Source organism: Erythrolamprus reginae, chromosome 5 (genome assembly GCF_031021105.1).
Source record: "Erythrolamprus reginae isolate rEryReg1 chromosome 5, rEryReg1.hap1, whole genome shotgun sequence".
Classification (NCBI taxonomy): domain Eukaryota; kingdom Metazoa; phylum Chordata; class Lepidosauria; order Squamata; family Dipsadidae; genus Erythrolamprus; species Erythrolamprus reginae.
This window is the reverse complement of record NC_091954.1, coordinates 68,750,383-68,766,222: the sequence shown is the minus strand read 5'-3', so window position 1 is coordinate 68,766,222 and position 15,840 is coordinate 68,750,383. Positions and strand designations below refer to the sequence as shown.

The window sequence follows — 15,840 nt, the reverse complement described above, 5'->3', positions numbered from 1 at the left end:
GGTTCGAACTTCGCGAATAGCCTATACCACGGTTTTTAAAAAAATATTAATTAAAAAATACTTTGCGGTTTTTTTTCTATACCATGGCTTTTCCCACCCGATGACTTCATACGTCACCAAACTAATAATTTTTGCAAATAAATAACAAAAAAAATTAGTGTTAATAAATAATTATGTTTATAAATATCAGGATCACTAACTGTCTTATTCAATGTTGAGTACCAGTAATAATGGTGAGTAAATGGTTGTTAAGGGAATGGGAAATGGTAATTTAGGGGTTTAAAGTGTTAAGGGATGGCTTGTGATACTGTCCATAGCCAAAAATTGTGTATTTACTTCCGCATCTCTACTTCGCGGAAATTTGACTTTCGCGGGCGGTCTTGGAACGCATCCCCGCGAAAATCGAGGGAACACTGTATATCCTCTATAACCTTTGTTGTGTATTGGACAAAATAAAAAAATAAAAAAATAAAATAAAAGACAGGATAGAAACATGCCGCCTGAGGCACCCGTGCCATAGGTTTGTCATCACTGCCCTAGGTAAATTTTAGATACAGATTTGAACAGACAAAATTTGCATCCATTCAGCAGTATAAAACAACAGACCTGTCCATTATTTGAACAGTCTGGATAGCGCTGGTTACTTCCCTTAAAAGGAATATGTTTCTGGGCACACTTTATGTTTCAATTCCAGATGGAGGGAAGGCACCAGTAAGATGAGACAGATGGATTAATAGCGTAAGGTGTTGGCGGGTATTGACTTGAGAAAGATTTGAGTTAACAGGCAAGACTTATTGCCTCAATGGTCTATTAAATTAAAATTACATAGTTCTATTGTTGCAAGTGGACAAATACTTCTTTACTGTCTTGATATCATTCACATATTCTGCATGATTTATCCCTTCAGTGCTTATCTCCTCCCTAAATCAGTGATGGAGGCAGTAGCAAATAACTTCTGGAAAATGTTATCAGCAAAACAACATGACTGCATGTAGTCACCAAGAGGCATAAGCATCCACAAGTCAGCGAATTGTGATCTCCAGTGCAAGCCTGACCATTTATTTGTTCCTATTTGTTAAATTTACTTACAATAGATTACTCCAGATATAGGTCAGTTCCTACTTCATCTGTCAGATTGACCAAAGCAGTATCCATCCTATAACTATTTTGAAAATTACTTGTAATAAATCCAGATAATCTGTTTCTTTCAAAACTGTCTGCAATTGAGAAGTTTTTGTTGTTTTATCCAAAGATGGTAAATTAGAGAGTGACCTATAATAACCCATTTCTAAGGGATCCAGAATGGGCTACTAAAGAAGGGATCTAACAATTGCTTCCTTTAAAAAAGGAAACATTGTAGGATAAAATATTTAGTATATTAATGAAAATGTCACTAATAACTTCCCATTTACAAGAAAATTTGAGCAAGGATTCAGAGGACAAGCAGTGGAGCACACCTTTTTAAGTAACCAGTGTATGACCTTGGGATTTCCCAACTCTAATTGTTTTAATCTAACCATAGTAAAAGCGATACTACAGGTACATACCCTATAGCTGACTCTGTATCATCACTTTGAAGCTTTGAAGTTTCTATACAGTACAGTGTTCCCTCAATTTTCGCGGGGGATGCGTTCCGAGACCGACCGCGAAAGTCGAATTTCCGCGAAGTAGAGATGCGGAAGTAAATACATTATTTTTGGCTATGAACAGTATCACAAGCCTTCCCTTAAAACTTTAAACCCCTAAATTACAATTTCCCATTCCTTTAGCAATCATTTAGATTATTACTCACCATGTTTATTTATTAAAGTTTATTAAAAAAATATATTTATGAAAGGTGGACGAAAGTTTGGCAATGACATATGATGTCATCGGGCGGGAAAAACTGTGCTATGGGGGGGAAACCGCAAAGTATTTTTTAATTAATATTTTTGAAAAACCGTGGTATAGACTTTTTGCGAAGTTCGAACCCGCGAAAATCGAGGGGACACTGTAGTAAGATTTTGGAGGACTTTCTGGAAGAAGAGGTTGCTGAGTCATCAAAGACAAATGAACTTTACACCTACCATTTTAGACATTTTAGCAGTTAATTAATCCTAGAAAAGCTTTACACACAAGCCAAACAATTCATGTACTAATGTAATGTTTTCAGACTGTGGAAACTTCCAGAAATATGAAGTTCAACTCCCAGAACAACCTATTTTCCAAAGCACCTGAGAGCAGACAACAAGTAGTAGATGGAAACTTATAAAAGAGAGAAACAACCTTAAATTAAGGAGAAATTTCCTGGCAGTTAGAACAATTAATCAGTAGAACAACTTCCTTCCAGAAATAATGGGTGCTCCAACACTGGAGATTTGATTTGACAACCATTTGTCTCAAATTGTATAGGAGTTTTCTGAGTAGGGGTTTGGACTAGAACAGTGGTAGGCAAAGTTGGTTCTTCTTTGACTTGTGGACTTCAACTTGCAGATATTTCTGAGCCAATCATGCTACCTCAGGAATTCTGGGAGTTGAAGTCCAGATGCTATACAAGAGGCAACTTTGCCTATCCCTGGCCTAGAAGATCTCCAGGTTCCCTTCCAACTCCATTACTGTATTCTGTTATTTTGGGAAATATCATTTGGTCGCACTTGTCCAGAGTTCCTTGAAATACAAAACTGGTATGCATTTCATCAAGTAATAGTAATTTCACTATAGCTGAAAATGTTGCTCAAAATTGGTAAGCTTGTGGTCTCTCTTTCAAAATGTCATCAGTCCACCTTCTGTGCATGCACAACAAATGAAGCTTTATATAAGGATTCCTTTAAAAAAGAAGGCAAAATCTTCTAACTTCATGAAATTGGCAATATGTTCCCAAGGTCTGTTTTGCTTTCCACTCTTGAACTGCTACATTGGTCCATTCTTTGCACAGTTGTATAACAACTTTCATCTGCTGCCCTACAATAGATTCTTGTCCTCATTTTTTAATTCCTTCTTTTTAAAAAAACAAAAACCAGATCCCTTGTTCCTTATTATTATTGAATAAAACATAAGCAAGATGAAACACAGAGAGGATATTCATAATAAGCAGCCTAAACTACGATGTCATGAAAGTTCATAGCAGATGGCAAACTTTAGGAGACCACTTTTAAATCTCAGAAGACAAACACATAGAAAGGAAGTAGGTGAGGGGGCATTCTTGCCAATGTGTAGCCAATCAAGGGAGTTGCATAGATAAAAGTATACTAGGCAAACTGGACTTCAACACCGGACTGTTAGAAGCTGAAAAATGTAGAGCAGCAGAGCACAGACAGAGATCAAATTCATGATGGATGTCGGGTGAATAGAAGACAACCCTTCAGAAATGGTGATACAGCTAGTCCTCGACTTACAATCACAATTGAGCCCAACATTTCTGTTGCTAAACGAGACATTTGTTGTGAGTTTTGCCCCATTTTGCAACCTTTCTTGCCACAGTTGTTAAGTGAATCACTGCAGCTGATAAAATAATAATAATAATAATAATAATAATAATAATAATAATAATAATGATGATGTATTAGATTTGTATGCCGCCCTTCTCCGAAGACTCAGGGCGGCTCACAACAATATAAACTTCAAATTAATGTAAAAAGTTACTAGTTTAACAATGCTTTTAAAATATCCTATTTGTAAGTTCGATGACATTATTACTACAGTAATGCTGACTTGTTATTAGGAACTGGCCTAAGTCATACTCTGCTTTCTAAACAATTTCCAATATTTTACAATCATTTGCTCAGTAATTCACATCCATATTTTATTACAGCACAAAACCATTTAAGCATTTCCACTACTTTCACATTCAAATATTTGGTCCGGATTATCTCCATATTTTATATTTACTTCTAAGTAATGTACAATCATAAACAGATCCATCTGCTATGGTACCACTGCTCTCCACATTTATTACAAATCACATAAGTCATCATTTGTTTATCTGGATTTGTAATAACCTGGTTGTTAAATGAAGTCTGGCTTCCCCATGGACTTTGCCTGTCGCAAGGTCGCAAAAGAGGATCCCATGAGCTTGGGGGCACAGCAGTGGTCATAAATATGAACCAGTTGCCAAACATCTGAATTTTAATCCCATGAACATGGTGTTCTGGACCTGGACTGGGATCTGGCTGGCTGCTCCAAGAATATGAGCTTTACAGCTTGTAAATTTCAAAACAACATTTCTTTTATTTTTCCTTCCACATTGGATTTCATCATTACGGTTCCGGCATGCAAAAAGACATTCCAAACTCACAGACTAAATTACGAAGTTATAATTCTTTCTAAAATAACAGGCTGTCTACTTCAAATCGTCTTCTTATCTCTGAGTCAGGTTCACGCTGTTAAAAAGCAGTTTATCCTGCAATATAAAACTTACTTCTCCGGAGAGACGACATATGTCACCATTTTTGTTTCTAGCACTTTGAAGAAAGCATCCATCTCTTCCATTCAATTCTGCAAGTGATGTAACTAATTAATTAATTTACACACTCTGAATAGCATATTAAAACCTCTCCCCCCCCCTAATTTCATCCCTTCTTTTCTGTAACCTTCTGAACTTTGCACTTAACCAAGGACTGCCTTCTATTCTCCTATTATCAGAAGAAACATAACTCTGCATACTGTTCTATTTCACTTTCATCCTCATTAGCTTCAAATCAGGGTAATTAACAGCTTCTGCATCATCTTCGTCTTCTGAATCTGACAATTCTAAAGGCTGACAGGGAACGCTCACAACACATGGAGATGCTCATTTTTTTCAGTGTCATTGTAAGTTGGAATGGTCACTAAATGAACTGTTGTAAGTCGAGAACTACTTGTACTTGCAGTGGGCAAGCTGGCATGCAGGTATGCCCTTGGTACCCTCCAAAACCACCATTTGACTTTGTGGAATAATTTAATCCCATTTGAATATACATTTTACGTTTCAAGCAATTGTTTAGCAGCAAATAGGTCCGTGAGATAGTTTCTGTATTGTATCTGTGATTAGGTTTGAAGAGGAAGTTGGTTAGCTTGAGCTAAATGAACCTCGGTTTGACATTTAGCAGAGCCTCTGGTTTGACATTTAACACTTACATTTAGCAGGTACAACTTAGTGGCTTGAGTCAATTTTAAAATGCTGCCAATTCATTTGTAACCAATTACATTTATACCTTGTATGTCCTTGTGGCTTAATTATAAGTATGGCCTGTTTCCTGTGTGTCAGGGTATTTCCCATAGAATGTAGCTCAGCATGTCTATGTGTGCTTGACCGGGCTTTGCAGGCCTTGAAATAAAATGAGACTGAAGAACTCCAGTGTCCTGCCTGAGTAGGCAAAATGAACTTCATTTTGAGATGGGAGAAAAAAGGTCCAAGTTGCAAATGGGATGGAACCGGACTTTCCTCTTTTTATTCTATAGCTTGCAATAAATTATTCCAATGGCCTATTTTCTGTGAAGATAGCACTCTTGTTCAGAAAAAAAAATACTTGCAGATTCACATTGGTGAATTGTTTGCAATAATTATTATTAAACTGATACTGTTGGTTTGGAAATTATTTAGCAAATTTATATAGCTATCCATTTCACTAAGTGGCCTATAACTAACAACAATTAAAACAATAGTTTAATGTATTATTTTCATTTATTTATTTTATTTATTAAATGTATTTGCCACCCATTTCTTTCTGAAGTCATTCTGTGTGGTTTACAGCATTAAAAGTGTTTACCGTATTTTTCGGAGAATAAGATGCACATTTTTCTTCCCTAAAAGAGGCTGATAATTTTGATGTGTCCTATGCTCTGAATGTAGCTCCCCCCCCAGCCCTGACTAGCTGCTAATGATCTTCCCAGCTCTTTCATTTTTTCTCTCTGCAAAGAATGTTTTCCAAACCCTAAGTCTTTGCAGGGTTTTTTTCATTGCTCTAACTTGCTCCAAATAAGTTTCTTTCCAGCTCTAACCAGGTGCTAACAATGTTACCAACTCTTACCAGCTTGCAAGCTCTTTCATTGTTACTCACTGCGAAGAATGTTTTCCAAGCCCTAAGTCTTTGTAGATTTTTTTCTCACTGGTCTAACTTACTCCAAATGTTTCTTTCCAGCCCTAACCAGGTGCTAACAATGTTCCCAACTCTTACTGCTTGCAAGCTCTTTCATTGTTACTCACTGCGAAGAATGTTTTCCAAGCCCTAAGTCTTTGTAGATTTTTTTCTCACTGGTCTAACTTACTCCAAATGTTTCTTTCCAGCCCTAACCAGGTGCTAACAATGTTCCCAACTCTTACTGCTTGCAAGCTCTTTCATTGTTACTCTGCGAAGAATGTTTTCCAAGCCCTAAGTCTTTGCAGGGTTTTTTCCATTGCTCTATTATCTACGAATGTTTCTTTCCAGGTGCTAATGATGCTCTCAGCTTTTACTGGTTTGCAAGCTCTTTCATTGTTACTCTTTCCAAATAAAGTCTTTTTTAAAGCCCTAACCAGGGGATAAAATAATGTGCTGAAGCTGACCAGACTAAGGATGCTAGCCAGATGATTTCCTGGTAAGCAGATTCTTTTCCCTATTTTCCTCTCCCCAAACTAAGGTGCATCTTATACTTCGAAAAATACGGCGAATCATAAAAGATAAACATTTTGAAAACAATCCAAAAACCTTTATAAAAAATATAAGTGCCATTAATACAACTAAAAATAAATAGAAACATGAAAACCTAAGACTGCAGGAGTATGTAAATACAGTACAGTGCAGTACAGCCATCTCTCAGGTGCCCCATTGGATCTCCCAAGTTGTAAGGACTTTCCGGGCTAGCAGGGTTGAGACCAACCTCCTCTCAGGGAGAATGATGTTCCAGAGGGCAGGGGCCACAGCCAAAAAAACCATGTCTGCAATAGCATTAACATCAGATAGAATTCCTTAGCAGATGAGACTTGCAACCTGCTCCTCCTCCTAAATGCAATCCTTCAAGCCTAGGGAACATACCCTATAGGCCAGGGGTCCTCAAACTTGGCAACTTTAAGACTTGTGGACTTCAACTTCCAAAATTCTCCAGCCAGCTATGCTTGCTGGAGAATTCTGGGAATTGAAGTCCACAAGTCTTAAAGTTGCCAAGTTTGAAGACCTCTGCTATAGGCTGTAAAAGTTAGCAGCCAATAACTGTCCATGTAACACAAGAGTTATATGATATTATATCAAACAGAATTAGATGGGCCACATCAAACTAGAGTTTTCAGTACATGTGATCCTGATGTTTCCTCAATTGTAAGTAGTTGCTGCCATGTATTTATTTATTATTTATTTATTAATTAGACTTCTATGCTGCCCTTCTCAGCCGACTCAGGGTGGTGTAACATGTAACATGTATTTATGTTTTTCCCAAATTTCCAATGCATTATCAAAGAAGACTGGGGAATTTTGTACCATTTCTCTTGCATCATGTAGAGTGGTACCTCTACTTACAAACTTAGTTCGTTCCATGATCAGGTTCTTAAGTAGAAAAGTTTGTAAGAAGAAGCCATTTTTCCCATAGGAATGAATGTAAAAACAAATAATGTGTGTGATTGGGAAAACCACAGTGAAGGTGGAGGCCCTGTTTCCTCCCAGGAGATTCCTAGAGAGGCCTCACCGAGGCTTCTCTCTGCCTTTTCCGGTCCTGTTTCCTCCCAGGAGATTCCTAGAGAGGCCTCACGGAGGCTTCTCCCTGCCTTTTCCAGTTACAGTTTCGGAGGCTCGGGTTTGTAAGTGGAAAATGGTTCTTGAGAAGAGGCAAAAAAATCTTGAACACCCGGTTCTTATCTAGAACCCTTTGTAAGTAGAAGTGTTCTTACTTAGGGGTACTACTGTATCTAATAAATTAAGAGTTTCCCCATTAATTTAGGAGAAGAGTTGCAAAGAACACTATGTTCATTTGTTTGCATGTAATATAATGCTCAGCAGGGGAGACAACAAAGGAAGTAGGTGAAGGGTCAGAGAAGAAAGTAGTATATGGTTCCCTTGTTGTATGAACTTAGACTCATTCATAGGCTGTGTAAGGGAGGAGCAATTTTTAACTTTTTTCAGGCTGAGAACAAGCCTTTGAGTGAGATGGTGGGGCCATACTTTAAAATTGACTGGATCTAAGTGAAAAACTGGGTAGTTAATATAGTTAATGTTATAACTATATTAAGTATAACCCTATACACTTAATTATTTTTCTGTTCTTTTAGTCGTGCGTCAGAATGTTGTCATCTGTCAGAAATGCTCTGTAGCTGTATTTAAAGCTTGGGAAGCACAAGTTGTATACTATTGCTCTGGGGATAAAGTTAAAAGCTTCAGAGAGTATTTTAAATCAGGGAAATTGAATCAGATAAAGTAAATGGTAACATTCACATATGCTGTAAATCAGAAAACAAGAGAAAATAGGTAGATTTGCTTCAATTCATAGATGATCTTTGAAGACTGGAAGCTAGAATTCCAGGAGCAAAGAAATGAACAGGATATATTTTAGATAAAAGAGCTGAGAAATAAAGGGACAAATAAATCATGGATTTTAACAATAAAGACAAGAATTCATATTGACCCATGAACTAACTAAAACCAATTTGAAAGATTTTTGGAAGAAGCTTATATGAGCTGTGCAAAAACAAAACAAAACATGATGTTGTTGGTAAAGAGCCAGGCACCTCTAAGTGTTACAGGAAGACACAAAGATCAGAAATCTCAGATGAGAAAAGGTTTTCCTGTCTAGGAGAGAGATTTCCTGGATATAAAATAGAACATTTTCCAAAGGGAGAGAAAAGTTTTTATGTTTTCAAGGGAGACTTATCACGGAACAGAAGAGAGAGATCAGACCAAAGCTGTGTACCTATCCTGTGGAATGTATAATAATGTTAATGTATAAGGAAAAACAAAATGTTCCCTCTGTCTTTAGGCTAATTATACGTAAATCCTACATGACTGGTCCATGGTACAAATCCTTCAGACTCAGAGAGATGAATAATTCACATTGCGCAAGAATAGTAAATTTGCCAGGGTTCTCATTAGACAAGGGGGCATAGGAAAACTGTTGCTGCACCATTGGCTTTCGTCTGATCTTAGGCTGGGACCGACACAGAAGATTTTACTGCTCCTACTGAATTTGCTAGTTCATTTTTAGACTAACTGATCCATTAGAATCAACATTTGATTTTGATACTGGAACAAAGTTTTGATGGCATAAATCAGTGATGGCAAACTTTTTTACACTTGGGTGCCTAAAGAGTGTGCGTGCTGGCTATCGCACATGCACGAGTGCCCACACCCACAATTCAATGCCTGGAGAGGCTGAAAACAGCTTTCCCTGCCCCCTGGAGGCCCTCTGGAGACCGGAAACGGCCTGTTTCCTAACTTCTAGTGGGCCCAATAGGCTCGTGTTTCGCTCTCCCCAGGCTCCAAAGGCTTCCCTGGAACAGAAGGAGGGTAAAAACGCACTCCCCCATCCCCCTGGAGGCTCCCGGAAAGCCAAAAACACCCTCCCAGAGCCTCTGTGCAAGCCAAAACCCAGCTGGCTGGATCATCCATCCACGTTGCAACTGAGCTAGGGCAACAGCTCGCATGCCAGCAGATATGGCTCCGTGTGCCACCTGTGGCCCCCCGTGCCATAGGTTCGCCATCACTGGCATAAATCATATCCAGTGGGGTTGCAAGTATATCAATAGCTTTTTTTAAAACCTTAGAGTCAGAGTGTAGATTCACCTTTTGCAATGTTGGAAAAAGGAATAAACAAATATTGCTCTCAGACTTCATGCAAATATCTATTGTCTAAAACACCACTCTTCATTCAGTAACTGAAGTACATACAAAGGCTAGGTAAATTTTAAAGTGTTTGTTTTATTTTATAGCATTTGCTGCAGAGAAGGAAGGAATTGTATGTATATCCTGCAGTCAACAGCAGTTAAGGCCTTTATATATGCTGTTCTTTATAGTTTAAATCCAGGGTGGGGAGAGTTCCTCCCGTCTTTCCAAATCAGTGTCTTTCCTCATGGTCATAGGAGGGAGATGCAACTGAGAGATGTTTATATACAATTCTGTCTTGACTGAGAATCTTGGTTCCTGCCATGCTAGTTTCAGTTCTTTTAAAAACTCAGAAATAGAAACCAGGAATTAGCTAGAGAATCAGGGCTTCTTTAATAAGGGCTATAGGTAGTTAGAAACATAGAAACATAGAAGACTGACGGCAGAAAAAGACCTCATGATCCATCTAGTCTGCCCTTATACTATTTTCTGTATTTTATCTTAGGATAAAATATCAAGTGCACTAGAGTGCCTTCCGTCCCCTGTCCTATTGCTCTCCTATATCTCCTATACCTTTCTTCTATTCCTATATCTCTTCTTCTATTCTTTCACTGATAAGTTCTATTACTATATGTTCTTTTCTATTATTTTTTAGATATATTTTACTATGGGTATCTCCTCTATAACCTTCATCATGTATTTTACTATGTGTATATAGATATATATCCACTAAAACCCTCATTGTGTATTGGACAAAATAAATAAATAAAATAAAATATATATTTATCCCAGGCATGTTTAAATTCAGTTACTGTGGATTTCTCAACCACGTGTGCTGGAAGTTTGTTCCAAGGATCTAGTTAGTTTATATATGTTGATATTGTAAATAGATTAGTAGTTTTACAGAAAGTCTCAGGGCATGTTATAAAGAATAAATAGATGGGGTGATTTGTAGGTTGGATACAATCATAAACAAGCAGATCACATTAAATCAACACTCAGCAGTAAACACCACTTAGTGCTGAATTTAATGGATTTACATTACGTGGGTTAACCACTTGATTTTCGTAAGTGGATTACAGTACTTATTTTATAAAACAGAGAAGGCAGAAAGTTTGGAAAGGGACAGGATCTCCGAAGGCTACTCCAAGGCTACTAGCATTGTGTTTTGTGTAAGAATGTCTTAAACGATGCATCTGGAAGTCACTATTTGCCTCTCTTCAGCATAGGCACTAACACAGTGGGAGTGTCTCCAGATGGAAGGAATGTGCTTGGTATTGATGTGGTGAATGGGCGCATTGTCAGGCTGAGTTACCCTGGCTCACAAAGAATTCCTGTCTATAACCCCCCTGATGACATTTTGCCAGAAATAAGCCATCAACTTACTGCCAACACAAATAAAAGCTGGGATTCCTTGGTAAGCACAAAGCTTCTGTGTGCTCATTTCCGGGCTGTGTGAACCCTTCTGAGAAAGGAGAGATGGATGGTCCAGCTCCTGGCTATTCCTTCACACAGTTTAAAATGACAGATCTTCCACACTCTTAACATGGAAAGTCAACAAGAGACCATTTCTAATAAAGTTTGAATTCCTTATCAATGACATCTGCTTTTCATATAGATTAGATTAGATGAGATTTATTGGATTTATATGCCGCCCCTCTCCGTAGACTCGGGGTGGCTCACAACAATGGTAAAAAACAATACATAATAACAAATCTAATATTTAGCAATCTAAATTACAGTTTTAGGTTAAAAAATCCAAAAGAAACCCCAATATATAAAAAAACAAGCACACAGTCGAATCATACACAGAAACTACATGGGCAAGGGGGAGATGTTTCAATTCCCCCATGCCTGACGGCAGAGGTGGATTTTAAGGAGTTTCTGAAAGGCAAGGAGGGTGGGGGCAATCCTAATCTCTGGGGGGAGCTGGTTCCAGAGGGCTGAGGCCGCCACAGAGAAGGCTCTTCCCCTGGGTCCCACCAAACGACATTGCTTAGTCGACAGGACCCGGAGAAGGCCAACACTGTGGGACCTAACTGGTCACTGGGATTCGTGCGGCAGAAGGCGGTCCCAGAGATATTCTGGTCCGATGCCATGTAGGGCTTTATAGGTCATAACCAACACTTTGAATTGTGACCGGAAACTGATCGGCAACCAGTTCAGACTGCGGAGTGTTGGAGTAACATGGGCATACTTAGGGAAGCCCATGATTGCTCTTGCAGCTGCATTCTGCACGATCTGAAGTTTCCGAACACTCTTCAAGGGTAGCCCCATGTAGAGAGCATTACAGTAGTGGAGCCTCGAGGTGATGAGGGCATGAGTGACTGTGAGCAGTGAGCCCCGATCCAGGTAGGGCTGCAACTGGTGCACCAGGCGAACCTGGGCAAACACCCCACTCGCCACAGCTGAAAGATGTTTCTCTAATGTGAGCTGTGGATCGAGGAGGACGCCCAAGTTGCGGACCCTCTCTGAGGGGGTCAATACTTCCCCCTCAGGGTAATGGAAGGACAGATGGAGTTGTCCTTGGGAGGCAAAACCCACAGCCACTCCGTCTTATCAGGGTTGAGTTTGAGTTTGTTCAAAAGTTGACATTTATGAGAGCAAGAAAATGAATCTTTAATTCATTTTTCATTTGATCTTTCAGACATCATTTTTCCTACGTGGGTCCAGCCTCCCCCCACCCCCACCCCATGTAGTAAAAAGTAAAAACAAAATGAAAACTTTTATATAATCCCCATCAAATTGCCTTGTACTCTGCCACCCCCACCCCCCAAAAGGCTTTAACATCATGAAGAAAAAGAAGTCAGTGCAATAATACACTGGTACCTCTACTTAAGAACTTAATTCGTTCCATGGCCAGGTTCTTCAGTAGAAAGGTTTGTAAGTAAAAGCAATTTGTCCCATAGGAATCAATGTAAAAGCAAATAATGCGTGCAAACCCATTAGGAAAGAAATAAAAGCTCGGAATTTGGGTGGAGGGAGGAGGAGGAGGAAGAAGAGGAGGACAATCGCTGCTGAAGGAAGAATCAAAAAAATTCAAAACTTTAAGGCTTAAAAAAATCAAGTAGGGACTCTGAGGTGGCAAGGAGGAGCATGCGCCTCCCATACACCCAGCGTGAGGCTTCCTCCCATAAACTGCACCAGACAGAGAAACCCAGGGGGAATAGCAGGAAACTGGCCGGGCCTTTGTACCGCCCTCAAATTTCCTGGGAAATTTTTCCAGGCTTGGGTTCTTAAGTAGAAAATGGTTCTTAAGAAGAGGCAGAAAAATCTTGAACATCCGGTTCTTATCTAGAAAAGTTCTTAAGTAGAGGTGTAGAGGTACCACTGTACTCTGTGGGGGAACCTTGGGCAAGCAGACCTAAATATTTGCAATTGGGGTTCAACATTATAAGAATATCTTAAAACATCAGATGATCTTGAAAGAGATTGTTGTATCCTCTGTATTTTTAATAACTTTTAAAATGCTTAACATTTTCTTCAAATGCATGCAACAGAACCTCAAACTTAATAAAAGCAAATAGGAAGTCCCCAAAATTGCTTTTAAAAGCAGGACTGAATACTCTCAGTATAACATTTATGTAGGAGCGATTTCCAATATTTAGGTGTGATGGTGATCTATATTTTAATTCTAAAGCTATAAGAATCTTTTCACACTTTGAAAGCACTCTCTTATGTTTGTTGTATTGATATGAGTAGTATTCAATTCTTAGTCACCATATTCATAGATTCCACCCCCCCCAGGATGATTCATTTTCAACTTGGCTTTCAGATTTTCCAGCAGTGCATCAATCCCTGCTATAATTGCTATAATTTAGTTCATCCACTTTGTTGCTAAATCTTTCTTCCTTTTCTCCTTTCTCATCATTTCAGATTTCTCCTGAGAGCTAGGACAGAGCAGAGCAGAACTTTATGAATAACACAGAACTATTGTGTTGTGTAGTTGAACTATTATCAACAATACTCCAAATTTCTTTTCAGATGATATTAATCTTTTGTTTTTTCACTAAAGATTTTCAAAGAGCCAGTTTGTGTCCAACATACAATATTTAAGCCTGGGCATTTTATGTCTCAAATGAAAATTCTGAGTCAATATTATTTTTTTACTCTGCTTCTACAATGTTCAGTTTTTATTTTATTATTTTATTTATTAGATTTGTATGCCGTTCCTCTCCAACCTTGATTTGGTTTGATTGGATTTGATTGGATTTGTATGCCTCCCCTCTCCATAGACTCGGGGCGGCTAACAACAGTAGTAAACAGCATATGACAATCCAATATAAACAGTTAAAAACCCCTATTGTAAAACCAAACATACATACAGACATGCCATGCATAAAATTGTAAAGGCCTAGGGGGAAAGAGTATCTCAATTCCCCTATGCCTGGCGGCAGAGGTGGGTTTTAAGAAGCTTACGAAAGGCAAGGAGGGTGGGAGCAATTCTAATCTCTGGGGGGAGTTGGTTCCAGATGGTCGGGGCCACCGCAGAGAAGGCTCTTCCCCTGGGTCCCGCCAAGTGACATTGTTTAGTTGACGGGACCAGGAGAAGACCCACTCTGTGGGACCTAACTGGTCGCTGGGATTTGTGCAGCAGAAGACGGTCCCTGAGATAGTCTGGTCCGGTGCCATGAAGGGCTTTATAGGTTATAACCAACACTTTGAATTGTGACCGGAAACTGATCGGCAACCAGTGCAGACTGTGGAGTGTTGGTGTAACATGGGCATATTTGGGAAAGCCCATGATTGCTCTTGCAGCTGCATTCTGCACGACCTGAAGTTTCCGAACACTCTTCAAAGGTAGCCTGATGTAGAGAGCATTACAGTAGTCGAGCCTCGAGGTGATGAGGGCATGAGTGACTGTGAGCAGTGACTCCCGGTCCAAATAGGGCCACAACTGGTGCACCAGGCGAACCTGGGCAAACGCCCCCCTCGCCACAGCCGAAAGATGTTTTTCTAATGTGAGCTGTGGATCAAGGAGGATGCCCAAGTTGCGGACCCTCTCTGAGTGGGTCAGTAGTTCCCCCCCCAAGGTGATGGACGGGCAGATGGAATTGTCCTTGGGAGGCAAAACCCACAGCCACTCCGTCTTATCAGGGTTGAGTTTGAGTCTGTTAGTAGTTTGCTTCCAAGGTTGTCATAAAGAAAACACAATTTTCTCCAGTTGCCTGCACCATTCTGATCTTTGTAGATATAGATAACCAGCATCTGAATAACTTTTCCAAGGCCTTAATGGCAACTTTATCAAGAACTACTATGTGATCTATTTCTTGATTGCTGATTCTTAAAAAGCAGAAGCTGTCTTCAATATCTTCATTGTCAGTTCTAAGTTTGGTTGCTGTAACTATTGTCATGAGTTTGATCTTATTTACCGTATATTTAATCTTAGTCCCATTATATCACTGGGCACTTTGGCTTTTCATTACTAGAGAATGTAGCGCTATCGATACAAACTGTACTAACGTGAAATTTACTGCCATTGTTAACCTCATTTTTTGTCTCTAGGGCATCAGCTATAACACACTACTGAATAGTGTTGGCCTGATTTTGCACATCCAGCATGTGAAAGGCAAATTGACTGAAGGCTTTACAGACATTCCTATTCTTCACATCAACCAATGTGAAAAGCATCTGCCAATCACAGAACTGCAACAGGAATGGGTGAGTCTAGGATTCTTCCATTACTCTTCTCCAGGGGGAATATTTTTGTGAGTAAGAAAGGAACTCAGAGAAGAACGGCAATTTAGGATTTCCCTTCTTTCTTCTGTTAAACAGGCAATAACTGCCAACTTCCAGATTTTTTTCAGCTCTCTTTGGCAAAGAGAGGGTTAGTTTCTATCATTTCATGGCTTCAGTAGTTCAGTCTTCCACCCAATTGGTAAGGGCCATTGAATTAAAGTAGACTTCCCCAACCTTTTCAGCTTTGCAGACGGGTGGTGGTGGGGAAATGGTTCCATGCGCAGCAGGCAAGTGTTTGCATGCAGTTCCATTAGAGTGCACCCTTACCCACCGTTTGCACGAATGGAGCATGAGTTCACATGTTCACTCGTGCAAGAGGAGACGTGCCTGCAAACAAGCACACACCACTTTTGTGGCCCAG

At 39.4% G+C, this 15,840-nt stretch overlaps 1 protein-coding gene across 1 annotated transcript in view; it reads left to right on the top strand.

Annotated features, from left to right (window-relative positions):
• The window catches only part of ENTPD1 (ectonucleoside triphosphate diphosphohydrolase 1), a 62,642-nt gene that overhangs the window by 23,410 nt on the left and 23,392 nt on the right, over positions 1 to 15,840 (top strand). Inside the window, exon 2 of the mRNA XM_070752972.1 lies at positions 15,246 to 15,401. Coding sequence (XP_070609073.1) covers positions 15,398 to 15,401 — 4 coding nt within the window. The 5' untranslated portion in view covers positions 15,246 to 15,397. The remainder of the gene's footprint in view (positions 1 to 15,245; positions 15,402 to 15,840) is intronic.